The 24,738-nt window shown below is 41.6% G+C and overlaps 1 protein-coding gene across 1 annotated transcript; it reads left to right on the top strand.

Annotated features, from left to right (window-relative positions):
* Positions 1 to 4,266: 4,266 nt before the first annotated feature.
* LOC133923772 (uncharacterized) lies at positions 4,267 to 23,824 on the top strand. The gene is made up of 4 exons (XM_062369031.1): positions 4,267 to 4,271; positions 4,552 to 4,795; positions 4,871 to 5,451; positions 23,818 to 23,824. Exons 1-4 carry the CDS (start codon positions 4,267 to 4,269, stop codon positions 23,822 to 23,824), a joined length of 837 nt encoding a protein of 278 aa, XP_062225015.1.
* Positions 23,825 to 24,738: the final 914 nt, after the last annotated feature.

The following is a 24,738-nucleotide window of genomic DNA, read 5'->3' as shown; positions in this document are numbered from 1 at the left end:
TTGAATGTCGATAACTTCCTTGCCAGAGGAGGATAGCTGATGGGCCCTATTTGGTTGATCTTTCTTCAAGATCATACGGCTCCTTCCTCCGAGTTCCAGGGGAGCCTACCTAGGCTCCGGGAGACAGTGGCTCCGGAAGACTGTAGCTTTAGGGCGCCAAGGGCTCCTGGAGATTGCGGCTCCAGAAGGCCATGGCTTTGAAGGCGTCGAGGGCTCTGGGAGATGAGGGCTTTGGGAGGCTGTAGCTCTGGGGCATCGAGGGCTTCGAGAGACAGGGGCTTCAGAATGCTGTGTTTCTGAGGGTGTTGAGGGTCCCTAGAGACAACCCCTACTCTCCCCTAGAGGACAACTTCTTCTTTCATCTTAGGGATAGCTTCCGGAGGGACCCACGGCCTTCAGAAACCAGACTTTCTTCTGTGGAGTTGAAGCCTAAGGTTCCATCAAACTTTCTGTGGTGACCTTTTGGTGATATCTACAGGACGGATATTTCCCTCACAATATACTAGATTGCTTGCCGTTTCATCTTCACGTGTCAGTTGAAATCATACAAAAATAATAATCTCCGGTGACATGAAAATGTAGTGAGTCCAGTGACTGAGCTAGTACTGATCGAGGGTAGTGGTCGTTGGCTGATGATGCGTACTGCTCCAACTAACTCAACTCAACTCAACTCAAAATCAACCTGCTGTGCTGTGCGGTGCTGTGCTGTGGACTGGGAACTGAGAGTTAACTAGCTAGTCACCCTCTCACCATCCAAATTGACCAGCTAGAGTTAGCTTGCCATTAACCTTGCATGGCCTTCCCTTAACTGCATTTTCCCTTGTCATTATCCTTTAATTTGCCTGTTCAAATCTTCTGCTCCCCCCGTCATGGAAAAGTGTCGTTTTAGGTTGTATATAGTCAACACGTTTAAATTTTGATAATCGATATCTTTTTAAATATTTCTATTGAACTTTTAAAAATAGTATAGCTAGATTTGTCTTAAATAGTGATTTCATAATATTACAAATTTGCTATATTTTGCACATAATTTTTTAAAATAGTATAGCTAGATTTGTCTTAACTAGTGATTTCATAATATTACAAATTTTCTATATTTTACATATAGTTTATACTATAAATTGATGGTCAAAGTAGTATGTTGGTGATTGTTTCGATGTCAAAAATGACATTTTTTTTTGATGGGAGGGAGTGCCACTTCTGCATATGCATGTTCTGCAGTTTCTTCTGCTCCAAAAGTGCAAAATTAAGTAGCAAAGAATTGGAGTGGCTCTCACTAGAAAGTGGGAAGTTGCCTTTTTTTTCTTTTGTTGTCAACGGCAGGGATGACTGCTTATTATTATTGGAGGTTGGAGCCTAGCTTAGAGAAGCAGCAAAGACTAAGGTCTAAGGATTCCATCCTTCTCCAAATTTTCAAGAACTCCTTTTCGGTCGGAAAAAGTGACACTAATTGTGGCATACACGTGGTCATATTTTTTTAGGACTGTTAATTTATACGCTTCTAGATATTACGATTTGAGACGTGAATGTGGTATGTACAGATTTGTCTGAAAAGGCACTTACATAATATCATAATTAATTTCTATAAATATTTTAGAAAATATATAGCAGCCGAAGATGCGACCATGTTGAAGCCCAAAACATCGATATTAGATAGGTGTGCCCCCTTTTATCTTTTCACCTTCATGCATGTACTATATATCTAGGCTATAAAAAACTTAATTTGTCCATCATCGTCTCTTTCTTCCATTATGGCCAATGGGCAAAAGGAGGTACTACATGTATAGTTAGGTACCATTTTTCTTGCAAAGTCTATTGACTTTATTCTCCTAGCTAACTATTGGATGAATGAATCATTGGCTTTTTATAGTACGTGGCAGTAGCTGAAAGGAAGTTGGACGAAGTAGTTGGTAGAAGTTCTAAGTTAGTTAACTAGTTCTTCTCAGTCCGTACGTAGGTACGGATCGGTTGGAGTTGGGCACGTACGGTTTGTGGAGGTATATATGTGGCAAATTTGGGAATTTAGACAACATACGTGACCGTATTTGCGAAAATAGATAACATGTCGACGTATTTGCAAATCTAGCACTCGTATTCGGTATCTCAAATACCAAAATTAGATTTTCGGAAACTGAAAATCCAAAAACACCGTATTCGGCAACTGAGGTGCCGAATACGGCCCACAGTGCCGTATTTGGCACCTCAATTGCCGAAATATGCCGGCCGACCGATTTTGCTGCGTCGCATCAATCTCTTTTACGTCACATCAATCATTTTTCCCTTCCCTCCCGTGATGCTTTCGGCCGGTGCATGCATTTGTTGTTTTGGCGCCACATGCGGAGAGATCGCTGCTCTGCTGAATAAATTGAGGTCGCAGCAGCAGCAGAGCAGAGAAGGGAGAGGAGAAGGGAGCAGAGGAACGCGAGAAGCATCAGCAGAAGAGGAGCAACGCAAGCACTTAATTAGGTTTCGAACCGGTTAGTCCTTATATTACCTATTTAATACTTAGGTTAGTAATATTATTTAGAGTAATTAGCTTATTTGGTTAGTCCGTTTCGAAGTAGATTAGTTTTTCAAAGTAGATTGTTTAATCCGTTCAATTACATTTTTTTAATTATATTAATTTGATAAATTAGAGTACTTTGATTATATAAATTAGATTATTTAATTACGTTATTAGAGTACTTAGAGTTTAATTAGAGTACTTAGTTTATTTAATTAGAGTACTTAGATTATACAAATTAGATTATTTAATTACGTTATTAGATTACTTAGATTAATTAATTAGAGTACTTAGTTTATTTAATTAGATTAAATGAATTAAATTATTTGATAAATTAGAGTACTTAGATTAATTAATTACGATGCTTAGTTTGATTATATGAATTTGATTAGTCTATATAATTATATTATTTAATTAGTTTGATATCATGAATTTCTTTCAACATTGTAATTAGATTGTGTCCTTAGTATAATTATATGAATGTCCTTATCCGGTAAAATTAGAAAAAATTACGTGTACCTTTGTTTAGCAGATACAATATATTATGAAGCTTGTAATATATTCTAATTTGTTGTTTACCTATTTGTTGAACCATGAAGCCTTAAATCATTATCATGGCTCATGGTGGTCTTCCCGAGCTTCTTCAGCAGCGGTACGACGAGAACCATAGGGGAAGGATGATATTCACAGGACAACAGGTACCACGTTTATATGTGTTATTTTATTGGTACGAGAATTTTGAACTAACGCTGTACATGTATTGGATAACTCATGCAGTTGGGTCCGTTACGAGCCCGGAGTGTGCACAAGATTAAGGAGTTGGACCCTCGATTCCACGAGCCACTCGCACGGGCGGGACTATTACCTTTCGCTCTCATGATGGCTGGAGCTCCCATGGAGGTCGGTGGTAGGACACCTCTCCCGGCAATTGATGAGGCACTGCTCACAGGTCTCGTCGACCGCTGGCGTCCTGAGACACACACTTTCCACTTTCCTTTTGGTGAGATGGCAATAACACTGCGGGACGTGGCCATGCTGACCGGGCTGCCAATCAGGGGTGCCCCGTTAATAGTTTCGCGACCCGCAAGGGAGCAGTGGAAGGGTTATGTTGCAGATAGGTAATTATTTGTTATGTAATGCATTTAAAATATTACAGTGCTATTAAAGCGTCATTGACTATCTGCATCTTATAGGTTTGGTGTGCAATACGACGGGAAGGATGCTGGCCTCTCCATGTCCTGGGTTCATGCGCTGACACAGTTCGGTCCATGCCCACTGGATGCGGACGAGAATACACTTATGCAACACTATGAGGTGTACTTATACGTCCTGCTCAGAGGCATCATGTTCTGCAATACGGCAGGCGATTATGTCGTCCCACATATTGTATGGTTAGCAGCCCACCTCGCGTCACATCCTTATGAGCCTACATCTTACAGTTGGGGATCTGCAGTGTTGGCTGCAACCTACAGAGGATTGTGTGATGCAACCCAGCGAACAAAGAGGAAGGCAACCATTACAGGGTGCTTACATCTCTTACAGTTATGGAGTTGGGAGTACCTCCCGATTTCCAGACCTTGGGTGCTCAAGTGCTACTACCTAGTTCACATCTCTGATGGCATTGCAGATGACATAAGGCCAACGATGGAGTATCGGTGGATTCATGCCAGGCTAAGATGGAGTCAGCAGCAAGACCATGGTAACTACTCCAGGGTGATAAGTGACCTGGACATCCTTAGCACTGATCTAGTGGATTGGGATCCATGGCGTATGGCACGAGTAAAAGAAATTGCAGATGGTGGACTCCTGGCATCCTCTTGTAGCCGTGACGCAGACTTATGGTTGACCACATGCTTCTTGTTGTACATGAACTGCGTGGAAGTATATTCTCCAGAACGTGTACAGAGGCAGTTCGGGTACCGACAGGTGGTGCCTGTTCTAGCACCACGAGACGCCGGACGGGCGCACGAGTAAGTGTGTTATTGTATGTTGCCTTAGTACATTGGTTATCCATGTTAACAAATTATAACTGTTTATGTCACGTACAGGTGGAGCTTAAAGGGGGGCGGAGGCACGCAGGACTGGGCATCCAAGAATGCCGAGTACATACGGAGGTGGACAGAATCAGCTGCGGTGGATGTCATCATTACTGCTGGACAATACGACGAGGCCACGTACTGGGACTACCTTGCTTGGTACCGTCCGCGCACGCGTGCCACCTTACTCAGCGGACCTGTACAGCCGGGCCCCAGACCCTTCCCCGAGGATCGTGCCCGCCTACTTCATGTTGTGGTAAGTGATGCGTTACTTATATTGGTTTTCTTTGGAAAGTCTGTGTATTACTGACATGTCCCTCATCTTATACAGACTGAAGAGGCGTATGAGATGCATACGCAAGCGGATCAACCTTTTGGGGAACCAAGCAGGTCATCATTGCAGAGGGATCGTAACCCTCTCCGGGAGTACATGAGGACAAGAGGATCCCGCTTCCTAAACGCTATACGTGGTCTAGGTGGGTGTGCCCCGCAATGGAGGGGGTACGACCAACATGCCATGGACCCGTCTCGTGCCTCCCACAGCAGGCGGTCCTCCCACAGCAGGCGGTCATCTAGTGCTCGTGAGGAACCCGTTCGGTCAGAATCACGACATACATCTTCAGCTTCGGCGCGTCATGTCTCATGTTCCGGTGCTGAGGCCGAGGAGTGCACGCAGCCTCCTGCGCCCGAGCAGGTTACGCTGGGTTCACTAGCACCTCCGGCTACGATGACACCTCCGGCTGCAGCATCTACTCATCAGGAGGACGTCGTTGACTACACGCAGCAGACCCCTTGCTGGAGCGACCCTAATGCTTTTGACTGGGGTGCTGCAATGCATGCGACCGCCACCTTCACTGATCTACTCGGCGGACAGTCTTCTCATGATCTCAATGAACCTGGAAGTTCACATTGGTACCAGCATGGCGAGCCTTCGGCACACTGGACTCCATCGGAGCACGTTATAGGGCCGTCCACACTTCCGCACGTTATAGGGCCGTCCACACTTCCGCACATTTGGAACAAGCCGCGGCCGTACACCCTCTAAGACAACAGTATGGGACTGCTGGTTCACACGCAAAAGGCGCATAATATGTGATTTTAGGCCATCTAGATCAATAGGTACCTCAACCGAACTCTCTATGTGCTGGCAGTTCTGAATTGTTACAAGTCTCCCGTGCAAAACTGTGGGACGTTCTCCATAATAAATATGGAAAATCATACCGTATCTCCTAAACAAATATACATGTAATAAATAATAAGTACAAAAATAATACTAATTAAATAGTGCAATATACAACTAATATGCATCTTTGTTGCTACTGGACACTATCTTCTACGGTTCTACCAAACCTAAGTGATTAAACTAATTAATCAAGTTAATTGATTAATTATATTACTTTAATAAAACTAATTACCTAGATTAAATCACGTAAATTAATGTTACTATATTAAGTAAAGAATCTAATCACACTTACTAATAAAAATTATATAACCCAACTAAATCATTAATTTAAATACTCTAATTTACCAAAATAATATAATTAATCAAATGTACTTGAATGAATTTAACAATATACTGACGAAATGACTAATATACTTCTGAATGAACTAAGAAAAATCTAATTATAATTACTAATTAACTACGTAATCTAAAAACTTACCTTAAGGAAATTGAGCGCGGCTGCTGCTCGCGTTGATCCTCTCCGGCTGCCCCCTCTGCTCGAGCTGCTTCTCCTAGCGTTGCTCCGCTGCTGCTCTTCTCTCCACTGCTGCTCTCTTTTCTTCTCCCTTCTCTCCTTTGCTGCTCTCTTCTCTTCTCCCTTCTCTCCTTTGCTGCTCTTTTCTCTTCTCCCTTCTCTCCTTTGCTGCTCTCTTCTCTTCTCCCTTCTCTCTTCTGCGAGCCAGGGCTTTTTATTAAGCGCAAAAGCAGCATCCCGCTGGCACGCACACACCGAAAGCATCGACAGGACGTGAAAGTGACACGATGCGCTGAATTCGGCAACTGAGGTGCCGAATACGGCACTGTGGGCCGTATTCGGCACCTCAGTTGCCGAATACAGCAGAGTACAGGGTGTATTCGGCAACTGAGATGCCGAATACGGCACACAGTGCCGTATTCGGCACCTCAGTTGCCGAATACGCTGTTTTCGGATTTTCAGTTTCCGAAAATCTAATTTCGGTATTTGAGATACCGAATACGAGTGCTATATTTGCAAATACGTTGACATGTTGTCTAATTTCGCAAATACGGTCGCGTATGTTGTCTAAATTTCCAAATTTGCCTATATATGTATATATATATATGTATGTATATATGTATGTATATATGTATATATATATGTATGTATGTATGTGTATGTATATGTATGTATGATGCTATTTAACGCGCTTGAAATATTTAACGTGTCAACTTTTGGACCAATCTAATCTGTCGATGCGATCCAACAGGCCCGTGAGCAGAAAAAAATCGGAAACAAACGTTATAAAATAGGAAAAATATATATTACGTGACCGTAAAACTTAGGTTGGCGTGTCCTAAATATATATGTTACGTGACCAGAAATTATATATTACAAAGAAGGAAAAAAAATTCAAACTTGCCGATTTATTTGATATTACACCATATATGGAGTACAAAGACAATAACAACCTGCAAAATTACCTCTCTGAACAAAGGAACTAATCACGTAATCAAGAAAACAATCTCTAGCTAATCTAGAAAATAATCCCTATCTAACTAAGGAAGTAATCAGTTAAACAAGAAGATTTAATACACTAATGTGGATGAATCCAGTTTTAAGAGATCTGTAATATCATCTTTTCAAATACCAAATTTGTAATAGCATATTTTAAAACCATAATATTTATAATGACATATATCTAAATTTATTGCATGCTTATATTGTCGCGAAACTGCATTTTGGTAGCAACAAGCGTGCACGTACATTTGGTGTCTGAATATATATATAATTGTTGGTACATGAGAGGCATGCGCATGACAGGGAGACCTCAACTTATTTTGCAACCACCACCTCGCATTATGCATATGTTACCTGCCTAGTCGTACGAAAGTTCACTGTTCCATGCATTAGCCAGACGGCCGGTCGCCGGATTACTCGCTAACCTTTTCGATCAGTTGCATTGCCTGCCGATCCATCAGCCGTTTGGTGTCGTGTTCCAAAAAATAATAATTGCAGGTCACCTTTCAGCCTTTTTGACTTATTTTGCCCCACGAGTTGACACTGGTCGTCCGTCATATCAGATTGGTCCTTTTCATTTTCTTCATTTGTTCTATATGCTAGTATGCAGTAACTTGAGCAGAGTGAATTGTATTCTGATGAACAAGTTCATCAGAGGAAAACAGACGCGGCCTGGGAAGGCATGCAAATATGCAATGCCCAGTCCAGTCCAAGCTGTGCCTGCCCCTGACGAGCTATCAACTAATAGGAAGCCCCTTTTACCGACGAAGCTAAGTAATATTTCGACGTGCACCAAATATAAGTCTATAAAGTCTTTTTCGACGTGCACTAAATATAAATCTATCATGACTTTAATAATACATATTTTTCTTCATTCCTTTATGTCTGCTTTAAAGAAAATATACCCCAATCAATACAGTAAATGTGTCACCCACCAATATGATCATTGTATATCTCACCTTAATTCTTATGTTTGAGTCCAAATATACTTATATTTAGGACGGAGGGAGTAGTTACTGTCTCTAGGGTGAAATCATCAATTGATACAGAAGCTAGCTGCGAAAGGAACGATGACCGTTCTGGAAGCGAAGAGGAAGCTATGTGCGTACATGGAGCGCTAGGACTATGCTGTGCCTGTGAGACGGGAGACCAAAGAACGGACACAGCTCAAGAGTATTGCTAGTGGCCACAGCAAAATTATGAAGCCTTGATGCATCTATTTGTCTTGCCCATCCATGTTCATGCCCCCCTCCCCCCATCGAGCTTCAATTCTTTTTTGAAAGATCGAAAACAGCTTATATTAATTAAGAGGGGAGTTTAGGCAGCATGTAAGACACATACTTCAAAGAACACGAAAGAGCATACACCCAAACAATCAGTCGTTTTCACCAGTCTGAAGCTTCTCAACGCAGATGCTTGGAGGATTACTCGCAAAACATGAGTGATTAGGAACCGAAGCTAAAACTGAAACTAAGGAACTAAAAGAGCTAAGCCTTCAGAGTCGATCATTGCTGGCAAAATGAATTCCAAATCTTGTGCACCTGCCATAACCCACTGTCGGGTCTCATCCTATAGATCAGACACAACATGACTTATTGTTTTTTCTTACTTGTTGAAGACACGATTGTTTCGCTCATTCCAGACAGTACATATGACTAGAATGCAAAGCGAGCGAAGACCTTTGGCTGCCTTACCCGATGGACACTGAGTGAGGGATTTGTTCCAGTCTATTCTACAGGACCCAAGTGACCTCATTGGACAAAGACACGATATTAGGTTGGGGTGCTGCACCCAAGAGGCAACCTTGTTCCAAATCTCCTGTGTAAATATGCAGTCCAAAAACAAATGATCCACCATCTCAAGGTTGCGCAAACATAGCTGGCAGAAGTAGCAGTTTGGCCATCCACGTCGCTATAATCGATCAGCAGTCCAAATACGTTTTTGGAGGAGTAGCCAAAGGAAAACACTGGGAGGATCCTAGAGCCGCCATACTATGTTGTCCATCTCGGTCATTTTGGGACCTTCGAACTGGAGGAGGTAAGCTGATCGGGCGGAGTATTCCCCTGAAGGAGTACGTGTCCAGGTGATCGTGTCCATAGCAGTACTACTTGTATCTAGGTGCACTAATTGAAGAAGGGTCCAAAGATAAACATAATTAGCTACGAGAGCCGGAGTAAGGTCATGGTCTAGATCCTGAATCCATTTATCATCAATGAGGGCATTAGACACTGTGTAGTTTTTGCGCTTGCTGTAATGATAAAGGGAAGGAAACAGAGACGCCGGTGCTACGCCCTCCAACCAACTGGACAGCTAGAATGATGCCTTCTTGCCATCGCCTAGCTATACCGAAGTGGCAGCATTAACGAGAGCAATATCAGTTGAACTGACCGGTAACCGCATACCCTTCCAGGGACACTCAGGGTGCATCCACTCGAACCAAAGCCAGCAGAGACGCAGCGCACGGCCAAAGAATTACAGGTTTGTGATCCCCAGGCCACCATTGGCGGTGGGACGACATATACAAGACCAATTCGCTTTACTCTTGTCCCCTATGAGTTATTGATCACCCGCCTAGAAGAAACATCGTCGTGCTTTATCCAATTCCTTTATGAATTGCTTCAGTGGTTGAAGAACCATTAGAAGATAGGTAGGCAGTGAACTTAGGACAGCACGTACAAGCTCGCACCTTCTGGTAGGCGATAGAAACCTCCCCTGCCAGCTCGCCAAGCGTGCCTTCACCCGGTCTTTGATCGACTGTAATTGGGCAAGGCGAAGTCGGCCAACGGAGAGAGGTAGTCCCAGGTAGGTAATCGGAAAGGGAGCCTAGATACCAGGGAAGTTTTCGAGCATTGTCTCCATGTCAAGACCTTGGCAGCAGATGGTGGACACTACGCTCTTAGTGAGATTGATATGCAGGTCGGTAGCTCCTCCAAAGTAGCGCATAATTTCCATCATCATGTTAATGTCTTGTTTAATTGGGTTCATGATAATTGCATCATCGGTATATAGAAATAATCGAAGTCTAGCATGACACCCCCGGAGAGGGGTGAGGGCTTGTGCCTCTGTTGCCAGCCCAAAAAGATGCTGCAGGGTATCTATGGCGAGAATGAACAAGTAGTGGGATAAGGGGTCCCCCTGCTTGAGTCCTCGTGCATGAGGAATATCTGGTTTGGGGACGCCATTAAGTAGGATGGAGGAAGTCGAGGACGAGAAGAAAGCAGCTAGCTAGTTCCTCCATTGTGCATTAAAACCCCTATGCTGCAGTAGCTCAAAAAAATATTCCCAGGACACTGTTGAAAGCCTTTGATATGTCCATCTTGAAAAGGCATGCTGGGGTGCAGCTTCGGTTGTAGGCGCGCGCCAGATTGTACACATAAAGAAATTGTCTTGTATACACCTGCGCTTTATGAAAGCACTTTGCTAGTAGGATATCAGGCAATCATTGTGTGTTGAGAGATTGAGAGCCAGCACCTTGGAAACCAATTTTGCAAAAGAATGGATGAGACTTATTGGCCTATAGTCCTTTGGTTGAAAGGCCACCTCCGTCTTCGGAATCAGAACGATGGTGGCCTTATTGATCCATGGTAGAGTAGATGTATGAAGGTTGTGCAGGCTAGCAAAGGCATTGGGCACCTCTTGTTTGATGGTTGTCCAACAATGCTTAAAGAAGGACCCAGTAAAGCCATCTAGGCCTGGCACTTTCTCTATAGGTAGCTGTGCTATGGCTGCCGCAATTTCTGACTCAGAGAATGGTTCATCCAGTTGAGCTGTAGCTGCCTTGTCTAGCTTGGTCAGGCCGAGTTGTGCCCTATCAAAGGAGGACAGACGCATTTCTCTAGTGCCCAAAACTGAAAGTGCATCTAGCCCCTATGTGTGGTTTTGGTAATTAATGACAATACATATGGACTAACAATGTTGTTGAGATTGTTAGTAGGTTGTTCAATAGGTGAAGCCTAGGTGAAGAGACATGCATGAACTCTAGGTGAATGGGAAGATTGAAAGTACATCGAGATGAACAAGCTCTAGGTGATGCTCGGATGTGATGCATGGAGGAGAAATATGCATCTAAATAAAGGAGCTCTTGGTGATGCTCATAAGAAGAAGAAGCTCAATAAGATTAGCAATAAGCTTGAAGGCTAAGTTACTTGTGGAGATCAAGTAACTAAAGATATGACTTGTCAATAGAGTTTTATGGACTAACCCGTGTGCTATGTGTTTAAGAATGAGTGGGGTTAGGTTCTATATGAAGATTGACAATATGCATGAAGGCTAATAAGTTACTTATGGAGATCAAGTAACTTAAGGTATAAAAGTTTCATTTAGATTTTATGAACTAACTCATGTGCTTTGTGCTTAAGAGTGAGTTGGGGTTAGGATCCATAAGAAGGCATGAGTTGAATTGAAATCATATATGCCAAGAGTGAAGAACAAGAGTGGACTCCATATATGAAAAAGTGAATTCCTTGAAGATGTCGAATACAAAGTAGTTTTCTATGGCAAGACGGTGAAGGACAAGCAAGACTCAGCTGCGATGGACCATCCGTGGTGAAGGGCAAGCAAATGGCTTGGCGCCGAAGGACCAAGGCGGTGGTGAAGAGCGAGTGAAGGCTTTGCGTCGATGGACCGTGCGAGGCTATGGGAAGGTATGGATGATTCACATCAATCATATGAAGAATCAAGAAGAGATGGAGTGAAGAATATATGGAAGTTGGCAACCCTCAAGGTTTGAAAGAAAAAGAAGCGGTACTTGAAAGTTTTCAAATGCTCAAAGTGGTTCAAACGAGTTTTATCTTTGAATTTGAGTATAGGTATGCCGCACTATTGAGAGGGATGCAACGTGAGCTAATTGTCGCGTCTCAGTGCTCAAGAGTTCCCAATCAAACCCAAAGTGAGAGTTTGTCGTTATGAGTCCGGAGCGGGAAGTGCGGAAGTGTCTAAAATGGGTTTTGGAGTGTTCCTAATTTGATCCTATATGTTTTAGGTCATGAATTCAGTTGGTATGTGTAGCCCTCTGAATAAGCTTTCCATAGAGTCCAAAATCGTCGAAATCGGACTCCGGAATCAAAAGTTATCGCCGTTTTTCGGAGGTCAGCTGTGCTGTACTCGGAGACTCCGGTGAAGACCGGATTCTCCGGTACCTGGAGTGGCCGGAGACTCCGGTGTAGGCCGGATATTCCGGTAAGTTCCAGAAAAGAGCCCAACGGCTAGTTTTTTGAAGTGGGCTATTTATACCCCACTCACCCCATCCTTTGGGGCTGCTGCAAGGGCACGAAAGAAACACTTTTTAGAGTCAAAAGAACTCCATCCCACTCCATTCTAGTGTGTGATTTGAGAAGAAAAGTGAGTTGGGTTGAGAGATTGGAAGATTGAGTGCAAGTGAGCTAAAATCCAATCTTGAGCACTTGAGTTCTTGACAAGAAGTTCTCGAAGCGTTTGTTACTCTTGGAGGTGAAGCCTCCTAGCCGGCTAGGTGTTGCCCGGTGAGCTCCCGCGCATGTGGTGAGCCGCGGGAAAGTTTGTGAAGGTCGATCTCGCCTCCGAAAGGGAAGAGATAAAGCTAGTGGATCGAGGAAAGCGGTTGAAAGAGACCCGGCTCGTTGGAGCTTCCTCAACGGAGACGTAGGATTCACGGTGGTGAATCCGAACTTCGGGAAACAAATCTTTGTGTCTCCTCTCTTGTTTCCTTACTTTTATGTTCTTGCTCAAATCTTTGTGCATATTGCTCGATCTACTTGTTTGTGTGTATTTGAGTGTAGGTTCTTCGTGGATCTACTTGGAATCATCTCCGGGAACACACGACATCACTTGGTTTGAGCTAAAACTCTCTACACATCCATTTCATTCAGTTTCGGGCTCTGTTCTGTACAGAACCCGGAGAATCTGGCCTTTACCGGAGTTTCCGGACCTGTACACACCGGAGTATCCGGACTACACCGGAGTCTCCGGTGAACAGTAATTTCAGGCACATGAACAGTATTTTCAGCCTTTTTCAATTTAAGTTTTATTGCATATCTCTTACTAGAATTGAGTAATTTTTGTCACCTTAGGATTGTAATTTCCACACTTATTTAGGGTGATTGTGCACTAGTTGAGCCTAGCATATTTAGGTTTTTCTCTTGTGAAAAACTCGTTAGTTTATATTCCGCTGCAAGCTTAGGCCAACGGTAGAAAGGGTTGAATTTTTGTAAAAACGCCTATTCACGCCCCCTCTAGGCGACATCATTGTACTTTCAATTGGTATCAGAGCCAAGTCTCTCTTTTCGGGCTTTACCGCCTAGAGAGTAAAGATGCCGACTAGTGGATTAGTGCACTTAGAGCCACTCCTTTTAGATGGTTCTAATTATTGTGATTGGAGTACTCGCATGCGTAATATCTTTAGGGCCATGGGTCCTCAAATAGAGCGAGTTGTAGATGTGATCATTTCTCCTCCTAATGATAAACTCATATCACCCGAAGAGGAAGAGAAATGTATACATCTTAATGCTCAAGCTACTAATGTCTTATTTGATGATTTGAGCATAGATGTTATTGAATCAATCTTGCCGCTTGAAGACGCTCATCTCATTTGGACCACTCTTAAAGAAAGATATGACAAGCCCAAATGTGATGAAGAAGAACTTCTTCCGAAGACGTCATTTGTGGAATGCTCTACTTCATCATCACACCATGAAGAGCACCAAATGACTTTCTCTTTTGTCCAAGAGGATGTCACTCCGTCATCCACTTCACCAACATTTAACAACGAGCAAGGTAATGAAATGGTGAGTGTTGTAAGTGAGTGTTCAATCCCTCCTTTGGACTTTAACAACACTTGCAATGAAATTTCCATATCTAGTAATGTTGTTAAGCCTTGTATATCATCTAGTGCTAAAATATCTATTCATCATGATGATATGGTTCCTTGTTCTCATAACGATGCATCTATTTCCATTAGTACTTGTGAGACTAACATTTTGAAGGAAATAGAAGTCTATAAAAGACAAAGCCTAGGTGGAGAAGCCACAACAAAAATCAACAAGAAAGCTTCATCTAGGAGAAGATCAAAGACAAGTCAAGCTTGCTATATTTGTCACCGACACGGACATTATAGCATGGATTGTCCTCAACTTGGAAGTGAAGCATCCACTTCTCCAAGGTGCTCATCCCCTCACATCGATTCTTCATTGTGCCTTATGGCAAAAGGTAAAAGGAAATCGGTAAGTGAGATTAATAATGCTAAAGCTAGTTCTAGTGCTAGTGATAGTGATGAGCTCGGGTTTGATCTTTTGAGCAAAAAGAATATGTCTAAAATGATCAAGCTCTTGCGTATAATACAAGATCATGAGGAAAGCCTAGAGAGGCAAGAGGAATTTCTCATTGAGAAAATTGAGGAATTTAATGCTTTAAATATGAAATATGAAGAACTTGAAGAATCTCATAGTTCTTTATCTAATCTTTATGGGGATCTTAAAGTTAAGCATATTTCTTTGATTGATGATGCTTGTGCTACTAACTCTAATTCTTATGTAGCATCTTTGAAGAAAGAAAATATTGAGTTAAGGGCTCAAGTTGAAAAGCTTACTAGCAAGCATGCGGCCTTGCAAGAAAATCATGATGAGCTTGTGTGCTCTCATGAAAATCTTGTGGACTCACATGCCATGCTAGAAATAGCTCATGAGGTAATCATCACAACGGTAAAATCCTATAAACCTCATGTGGACATTAGCACACATTCTTTGTCTAATGTAGATTTAACATGTGCTAATTCTAGCAATTCATTTAATGTCAATTCTATGTCCAATGATGAATTGCCTATTAATTTTTGTTGCTCTAAAGCTAATATTTTCTCTAGTGTTACTTGTAATATTGATAGCAAAGGGAAAAGTGAGAAGCACAAATATTATGGACTTGAAGCAAAACCCAATAAGAAGATAGCTCATATCAAGTGCTTCAAGTGCTCAAGCATGGGACACTATGCCTCTATGTGTTCCAACAAGGTTGATGACAAGACCACACTTCCAAAGAAGAAAACAAGAAGAAGCAAGAGGAAGTGTTATGGATGCAATAAGAAGAGACATGAAATTGCATCATGCCCCTACATGAAGAATGAAGGTCTTATGTCATCAAGGAAGAGGCTCACCGGCAAGGAAGCAAGCAAGAAGCAAGATGAGAAGGCATCTTGCAAGGACAAGCACCGCATTTGCTACATTTGCCGGGCTAAGGGACATATTGGTAAGAATTGTCCCATTGGTAACATTCCTAAGCCTAACTCATTAAATAATGATCAATATTTGCCTAGGAATGTTAAGAGTGGTACTTGTGCTACTAAAGTGATTAGTTCATCATTTGCTAGTAGAAATGCCATTTGGGTGCCTAAGTCTCTTGTGACTAACCTTAAAGGACCCAACATAGTTTGGGTACCACAAAGTGCTTAATTTGCTAAATAGGTACTTGGAGATGTATTGAAGACTTGGCTTACTTGAGAAGAACTATATTGAATATCTCATCTCAAGAATCTTTCAAATTGGGGTTTTTCATGATATTTGGAAAGAAGTGCCAAGAGTGTGGATTATTGCTTTATTTCTATCTTCAATGACATCTCGGTAACAAGTATCTAACTTGAGCTATCTAGCCACTTAGCTTAGCATAAGTGCAAATATTCAATTTTTCATGGTTGTGAGCACTTGAATGTGGCTAGGTAAATTTTGAGCAAAAAATTATACTTTGTGTAATATGATGCTTTTAACGGCTCTTTAGTAGAGCAAGATCTTGTTAATATTGTAGGTAATGGATACTTTGTGATGGCTATGGAAGATGAACTTAATTTACATGATCTCATGGTTGTAAGTTCATTCTTAGCACAAGTATTTCCATTGTAAATTCCTTTTGTGCCTTAACTCAAAATATAGGGTAAACTCCTCTAGATTCTTGAATGAACTAAGTGCATATTACAAGTAATTCAAGTACTTGGATGCACATATATATGGGGAGCTCATCCTATGTTTTGTGCTTTGAGACTAATATTTTTTCAAGTAAAATTTGTGTTTAGTCTCTTGGTAAAATAGAGGGTATTGGAGACTTGGCTAATTATTTGAAGATTTATCTAATTGATTAAAGAGTCAAGTTTTATGGAATTATATTTGTTATTACCCAATGTCACTCTATGAAGGTAATTCTCTATCACAATGTCTTAAATTCATATTCTTGTTCATTGTGTTAGATTTATTGTTCTACACTTTTTGTGGACGTTTCTAGCTCTTTGCATGTGTAGGTTATGTATCTATGCTTGTTTAGAGCTTATGCTTATGCTAGCATGTGTAGACTTTAGTGCAATCTTGCCATGCTTACTCGTTTCATATTTATACATATCTTGATTGCTTGCTAAGTGTGCTATGAATTTGTTTCTAGTGCATCTAGCTTTTCCTGCCAACTAGTATGTGTGAGTCATATAACTAGTATGTGTAGGATGCATTGCACTTTCATGTGTTGATTGTGGTATTGAAGCCTTATTTGATCTTATTCGTCTTATTGAATTCTATTTGGCTCTCTTTTGGAGATATTAATGGATTATCACATTATGGGGGAGTATTACGCTTTATGCATCTTAAATACCCATAGTTTGTGAACATTTGAGCAATACCATTTAGAGTTGATATTATTGTTTATCTAGCATCTATGTGGTATGTCAAGCTCATATAAAGCTCATTCTTGCAAGAATCCATTAATTGATCCGCTTTTGGTTTAAATTGAAACTTGAGATTCCTGGTATTTATCTAGTGACCTTTTCAATCTCAAGATTTTAATTTGAATTATTTCTCATTCGGATCAAATCAACAATTGTTTTCATTGTCCGGAGTCTCCGGTGTTCACCGGACACTCCGGTAGTTGGTGTTTTTTAGTCCGGAGTCTCCGAGGTAGACTCCGGCAGAGAGTCTCGGTTAAGTATTTATTTTTGTTGAAAAAGACCGGAGTCTCCGGTGTTCACCGGATACTCCGGTAGGAGAAAATATTTTTACCGGAGTCTCCGAGGGAGACTCCGCCAGAGAGTCTCGGTTAATATTTATTCTTTTTGATAAAAAGGACCGGAGTCTCCGGTGTTCACCGGATACTCCGGATCAGTTCAACAGAACTGTATCAACTATTATTTTTATTTGTGTTTTCTTGTAATAGTTGACTTTGTAAAGAATGTGTTTGAAGCATGTGTTTAATTTCTAAAATCCTTCTTTCATGCTTCTTGAAAGAAAGTTGATCCATACCTTGTTGCAATTACCGACTTTGATATCTCCATATACCATTGTCTTTTTACAATTGGTAATAATACAAGTGGTAATCCTTGTTGATCATCTTTGTTTCAATTCTTGCTTTCAAGTGACTTCCTTCTATGTGAAAGGTTTCATTTAACTCATATGCTAGGAATATTGGTTTCTTCAAGGAAACTTTCCTTTTTGGAGTCTTTGGAAGCTTATTATCTCAATGCTTGAATTATTTTCAATATACTTGCTTGAGATAAGTTTTTGAGCATGAATACAATTCTATTCTTTATATGTTCAAATCTTGCTTAGTTCACTTGTTGAACTTTGAGAGCGATCATTTGTTGATCTTTGTCTTAGATGTAATTTGAACAATCTTTTTATTTTTGTGCCTTTCATTTGGTATCTTCAAGTCTTATATGCTATTTTTGTCCAAATTACGTCTTATCAGATCTTGAAAGTGATGAGCATGCTTTTTTGACTTAAATGTTAATATCTATAGCATGTTTGCTTTTCTTGATCCTACATTTAGAGTAAGTCTCTCTCAAATGCTTTTATTGTCTAAAATGTGCATAAAGCTTTCATTTGACTTCAATTGGTATATACCTTCATGTGGTATATATTTTCAATTGGTTTCTATCGATTGGTATGAATTTCAATTGTCATCACTTCTATGTCATATCAATATGCACATATCTATGAGAGAGCGTGCTTTATGTGATGAGTTCACTAACCTCTTCGGACCCAATGAGTTTGGGGACCAAATTATACTTGAATAAGTTTTAGGTACAATGAAGATGCATTGGATGCTTGGATTAATCATAATGAAGGTCCTTTCAAGTAGAAGCTCATTTCAATTGAAATTCATGAAAATGATTTTGTCCTTTCAATTGGATTTTTCATGAAGAAGGTCTTTATCTTTCAATTGGTATCTACAAAGAAGACCATCTCCTTCAATTTCAATTGGAATCAAGAGAAGGACCATATCAAAGTGTGCAATTCAATATCATTCCAAGTAATTTGTTCTTGATTTATGCATTTAATTTTAAAGATTCAATCTTCTGTAGATTGCATCATATCATGAAAATGTCTTGCAAAAATGTGTTTTTCTTGCAAGTGCTTAAAACCTCTTTATTGCAAATATGAGCAATTTGAAGTAGCATATTTTTGTGGAAACTCTATAATCATGTTTATGATTCATCCAATCCCAAATATGCAAAAGTTTTCATATCAAATGCTTGAGTTGCTCATATATGCAATATTGATGAAAATTGCAAAATCTTTTACTTGAGATTCTTAGTCCGCTTTAAATTGCTCTTTTGGACATATACGCTCATGTGATGTTGACACTTTGTGATAAACAAAAAATTCGTTATATTGTCAACAATCTTGCTATGTTCAACTTACAGCATAATCCATTGAACTTGTGCTTTGGATATTCATTTCGGACTCATGCTTGTTTTGCCTTCAATTGAATTAGTTTCAATTGGAATTGGTATCTCTTTAAATTGTTTCAATTGGTATGCTTTGAATTTTCAATTGATATCTCTTATAGGTATTCAATTGATATCCTTTGGAATTTTAATTGGCATCTTTTTCAATTGGTATCTCTTGTAGGTATCTAATTGATATCTTTTGAAGTATTAATTGATATTTCCTTTTGAAATCTCTTTTGGCATCTCTTTGAACCCCCTTTGACCTATTGTATAGCTTGTTCTCCTCACATAGCTCGTAATTAGATAAGTGTATTTGGTTTAACTCAAACTATGAAAAATACACATATCATGAGGAGTTTACACTATACATGGTCTTGCACTAGCTTTCAATGATTCTCTCTTGTGGGATAGGGCTAATGGTGTTTTGGAGAAAGATTTCTGTTTTAGCAAGTCCTACTTAATTCTTACCAATTTGATGTAAATTGGGGGAGAATTTGTTTCGATGATTCCATTTTGGCATTGATGTCAATTGGGGAGAATTTGGACTAGATGTTATATTTTGTAAGAGGACTTTGCTTATGGAGGATAATTTGCTTATATGGGGAAGATGTCAATTAGGGGAGAATTTGAATGATTGCCTTTGAAAGGTTTGCTTTGCATGAGCATATTCATCTTCATACATATTTTGTCATGCTTGCTTGATATGTGTAAAGAAAACTCCGTCCAAAATTTGAGATAGACAATATATGCAATAATATTCAAAATTCATTCACGCATGCATAGATTGTGGGGGAGTTTATTATATACATATGTTGGTTTTTTTACTAACATCAAAACCTTTGTGGTGTTTGATGCTAGTAAAACTAGTTTTGGCAATCTCAAATATCTTTGTGATATTTGGTATTTCCAAAACTTGTTCTTTGTATACATTCATCTTCGGACTATATGTATACTTAGAACTTTAATTTTTATCAAATATAATCATCTAGTGAGATTGTCATCAATTACCAAAATGGGGGAGATTGAAAGTGCATCTAGCCCCTATGTGTTGTTTTGGTAATTAATGACAATACATATGGACTAACAATGTTGTTGAGATTGTTAGTAGGTTGTTCAATAGGTGAAGCCTAGGTGAAGAGACATGCATGAACTCTAGGTGAATGGGAAGATTGAAAGTACATCGAGATGAACGAGCTCTAGGTGATGCTCGGATGTAATGCATGGAGGAGAAATATGCATCTAAATAAAGGAGCTCTTGGTGATGCTCATAAGAAGAAGAAGCTCAATAAGATTAGCAATAAGCTTGAAGGCTAAGTTACTTGTGGAGATCAAGTAACTAAAGATATGACTTGTCAATAGAATTTTATGGACTAACCCGTGTGCTATGTGTTTAAGAATGAGTGGGGTTAGGTTCTATATGAAGATTAACAATATGCATGAAGGCTAATAAGTTACTTATGGAGATCAAGTAACTTAAGGTATAAAAGTTTCATTTAGATTTTATGAACTAACTCATGTGCTTTGTGCTTAAGAGTGAGTTGGGGTTAGGATCCATAAGAAGGCATGAGTTGAATTGAAATCATATATGCCAAGAGTGAAGAACAAGAGTGGACTCCATATATGAAAAAGTGAATTCCTTGAAGATGTCGAATACAAAGTAGTTTTCTATGGCAAGACGGTGAAGGACAAGCAAGACTCAGCTGCGATGGACCATCCGTGGTGAAGGGCAAGCAAATGGCTTGGCGCCGAAGGACCAAGGCGGTGGTGAAGAGCGAGTGAAGGCTTTGCGTCGATGGACCGTGCGAGGCTATGGGAAGGTATGGATGATTCACATCAATCATATGAAGAATCAAGAAGAGATGGAGTGAAGAATATATGGAAGTTGGCAACCCTCAAGGTTTGAAAGAAAAAGAAGCGGTACTTGAAAGTTTTCAAATGCTCAAAGTGGTTCAAACGAGTTTTATCTTTGAATTTGAGTATAGGTATGCCGCACTATTGAGAGGGATGCAACGTGAGCTAATTGTCGCGTCTCAGTGCTCAAGAGTTCCCAACCAAACCCAAAGTGAGAGTTTGTCGTTATGAGTCCGGAGCGGGAAGTGCGGAAGTGTCTAAAATGGGTTTTGGAGTGTTCCTAATTTGATCCTATATGTTTTAGGTCATGAATTCAGTTGGTATGTGTAGCCCTCTGAATAAGCTTTCCATAGAGTCCAAAATCGTCGAAATCGGACTCCGGAATCAAAAGTTATCGCCGTTTTTCGGAGGTCAGCTGTGCTGTACTCGGAGACTCCGGTGAAGACCGGATTCTCCGGTACCTGGAGTGGCCGGAGACTCCGGTGTAGGCCGGATATTCCGGTAAGTTCCAGAAAAGAGCCCAACGGCTAGTTTTTTGAAGTGGGCTATTTATACCCCACTCACCCCATCCTTTGGGGCTGCTGCAAGGGCACGAAAGAAACACTTTTTAGAGCCAAAAGAACTCCATCCCACTCCATTCTAGTGTGTGATTTGAGAAGAAAAGTGAGTTGGGTTGAGAGATTGGAAGATTGAGTGCAAGTGAGCTAAAATCCAATCTTGAGCACTTGAGTTCTTGACAAGAAGTTCTCGAAGCGTTTGTTACTCTTGGAGGTGAAGCCTCCTAGCCGGCTAGGTGTTGCCCGGTGAGCTCCCGCGCATGTGGTGAGCCGCGGGAAAGTTTGTGAAGGTCGATCTCGCCTCCGAAAGGGAAGAGATAAAGCTAGTGGATCGAGGAAAGCGGTTGAAAGAGACCCGGCTCGTTGGAGCTTCCTCAACGGAGACGTAGGATTCACGGTGGTGAATCCGAACTTCGGGAAACAAATCTTTGTGTCTCCTCTCTTGTTTCCTTACTTTTATGTTCTTGCTCAAATCTTTGTGCATATTGCTCGATCTACTTGTTTGTGTGTATTTGAGTGTAGGTTCTTCGTGGATCTACTTGGAATCATCTCCGGAAACACACGACATCACTTGGTTTGAGCTAAAACTCTCTACACATCCATTTCATTCAGTTTCGGGCTCTGTTCTGTACAGAACCCGGAGAATCCGGCCTTTACCGGAGTTTCCGGACCTGTACACACCGGAGTATCCGGACTACACCGGAGTCTCCGGTGAACAGTAATTTCAGGCATATGAACAGTATTTTCAGCCTTTTTCAATTTAAGTTTTATTGCATATCTCTTACTAGAATTGAGTAATTTTTGTCACCTTAGGATTGTAATTTCCACACTTATTTAGGGTGATTGTGCACTAGTTGAGCCTAGCATATTTAGGTTTTTCTCTTGTGAAAAACTCGTTAGTTTATATTCCGCTGCAAGCTTAGGCCAACGGTAGAAAGGGTTGAATTTTTGTAAAAACGCCTATTCACCCCCCTCTAGGCGACATCATTGTCCTTTCAAAAACACAATTGAAGTATTGGTGCAGCTCGGTCTCCTTGTCTTCATGGGTCAAGACACAAGTTCCTTTATTCTTGGTGAAAGTTGAGATGTAGTTTCACCAGCGGTGCATGTTCGCTCACAAGTGGAAGAACCGTGTGCATGCATCACTGGCTTTCAGCCACGTTAAATGCGAGCATTGGCACCGCCTGGCTTGTTGTACTGCGGTGAGCCCAAGGATGTGTAGCTTGAGGTCTTTTCGCAGCCTGCACTCATCATCCGAGAGCATCCTCTCCTCTTGCGCAACATCTAGGCGTAGAATCACCTATTGCACAATATGCATTTGTTGCTTTGCATGCCCAAATAGCGATTAGCTCCATTGTCGGAGGGCCTTGGCTGTGGCTTGCATCTTCGTTCGCAGCACAACCATTGTCGGACTATGAGCTGGCTTGTCCCATGCCTACTTTACCGTTTCTATGAAACTCGATACCTTGACCCAAAAATCCTCAAACTTGAAGGTGGCTAGTCTCGGTGGGCTCTTTTGCTAGGCAAGAAGAAGAGGCCAGTGATCTGAGATCTAAGAGGATATGGCCTGCAGAGAGTGCGACGAGAAGAGAAGGTCCCATTCTGCATTGCAAAAGACACGGTCTAATTGCACCATAGTTGGGCTCTCACGCTCGTTTGACCAGGTGTATTTTCGGTTGTGGAGTGGAATTTTTAGGAGCTCCGCCGCATCCAAGGCTTCCTAGAATTTCCCATGAGACACCTATTCAAATTGAGGTTGTTTTTATCTTTAGCTTCATAGATTTGGTTGAAACCACCCGCGATCATCCATGGCGTCTCAGCCGAAGGCTTGAGGGATTGCATTTCATCCAAAAAATCTTGTTTCCCAGAGTCCTCCGAAGGACCGTAAACAATCGTTAGCAGAAAGTGGGCATTTGGCGCCCGTAGAGCAATTGTTGCCGTGATTGAGAATTTTCTAATAGAGGGGCTTGTCACTGTCATTAAAGCACTATCCCAAGCTAGCAACAACCCACAACAAGTATCATCTGCATGCAGGTAAAAGTAGTCCAATAATATATTGCTGAGGAATTCGTGGGCCAGATGTTGATCAACATTCATCAAATTGGTTCCCTACAATGCCACAATGTTTGGCCGTACTGAGTTTAGCAAATCTAGAACAGACTCCCACCGAGCTGGATTGTTGAGACCCCAAATGTTCCAAATCAAAGCTGAGAGGTTTGCCTCATTCATTTGTAAGAAGACAGGACAACCAAAGTTGCATCCAGCAACAGACAAGTTCCATCGACAAACATACGTCTGACCACATCACCAACCAGCAACAAACAAACATCTGACCACAGGTACATGAGCCGAAACATACAACCTGGTGGAAGGGCAAAACCACTAGACCCAGATAATGGCCAGCCCAAAATCATGCCCTGCCAAAATCTGACCACATCACCAAACATAAACATCACAAGGGAACTGACCAAACTTGACCTGACGTTAAACACCATTATTGTTGCAGGAACTAACCGAGACATATACACTGCAGCGATGAATCAAGCCAGGGGTGCTAAGGCTTAGGCCACCGCCTCCGGCACTACTTCAATGGCATCAACCGAATCCACCAGGGCCGCAGAAGCCTTCAAGACCACCTCGGTGTCTAGGCTGGTGATCTTCCGTATTGCCAGAATCGCCTTTGGTGGAATTTTGTCTTTGTACATGTTGAGGTAGGCCTCCACCCCATGTTCGCCAATCGGTTCATCAGGGTGCACCATGTCGAACTCGCGAATGAGACGGTGCTATGAGCAACGTGCCACCGGGATGGAGGAGGCGTTCTTCTTAAGGCATGAGCTGAATCTCAACGTCGTCACAGTGGTTGCTTTGGAGCGGCATCATGGCCTTGTTGTGGATGGCGATGGGAGCAGGGATTTGGTGGCAGGTGTGAAGGTTGTCACCAGGAAGTTATGCTGGTTGCAGTCGTCTTCTACCTCAGATGTGTCCCCGGTCAGCCTGTGTAGAGCACCTGCTGGCGTCGGCCATTGTTGCCGATGCAGACTGGAGGACTTGCGAGATCTAATGGAAGGTCACTAGAGACCACGACCATCTGCAACAGAGTTGGTGCTGAATCGAAGGTTGGGGAGGCCAAGGTACTATCATAGGAGGGGTGTAGCTCCATTGGTCCTGCAGGCATGGGCAACCCTCTTGCATTTCTAGCACTGTGGAGGGTCACGGCAAGAAGCAACTCTATGGTCCAGGGAGAGGCAATTGAGGCACCTCCCCTGAGCTCTCCTTAAGAAGGCCTTCCTCCCCTGCAGCCTCTCTTCTGCATTAAGAGAGGAACCCACCAGAGGACAATGCAGTGAATGAACCCCAGACTTTCTCTACCAACACGGCGGTCGGACCGAACTCCACCCCGCATCAAGGACCTCTGTGGCTTTGCCTC

This window comes from Phragmites australis, chromosome 7 (genome assembly GCF_958298935.1).
Source record: "Phragmites australis chromosome 7, lpPhrAust1.1, whole genome shotgun sequence".
In the NCBI taxonomy this organism is placed as follows: Eukaryota; Viridiplantae; Streptophyta; class Magnoliopsida; order Poales; family Poaceae; genus Phragmites; species Phragmites australis.
This window is presented reverse-complemented; position numbering and strand designations above follow the sequence as displayed.

Excerpts from the sequence above, each read along its gene's own strand:
- LOC133923772 (XM_062369031.1), top strand. Across the intron at positions 4,796-4,870 it reads CCCGCCTACTTCATGTTGTG|ACTGAAGAGGCGTATGAGAT; the intron begins GTAAGTGATGCG and ends CATCTTATACAG.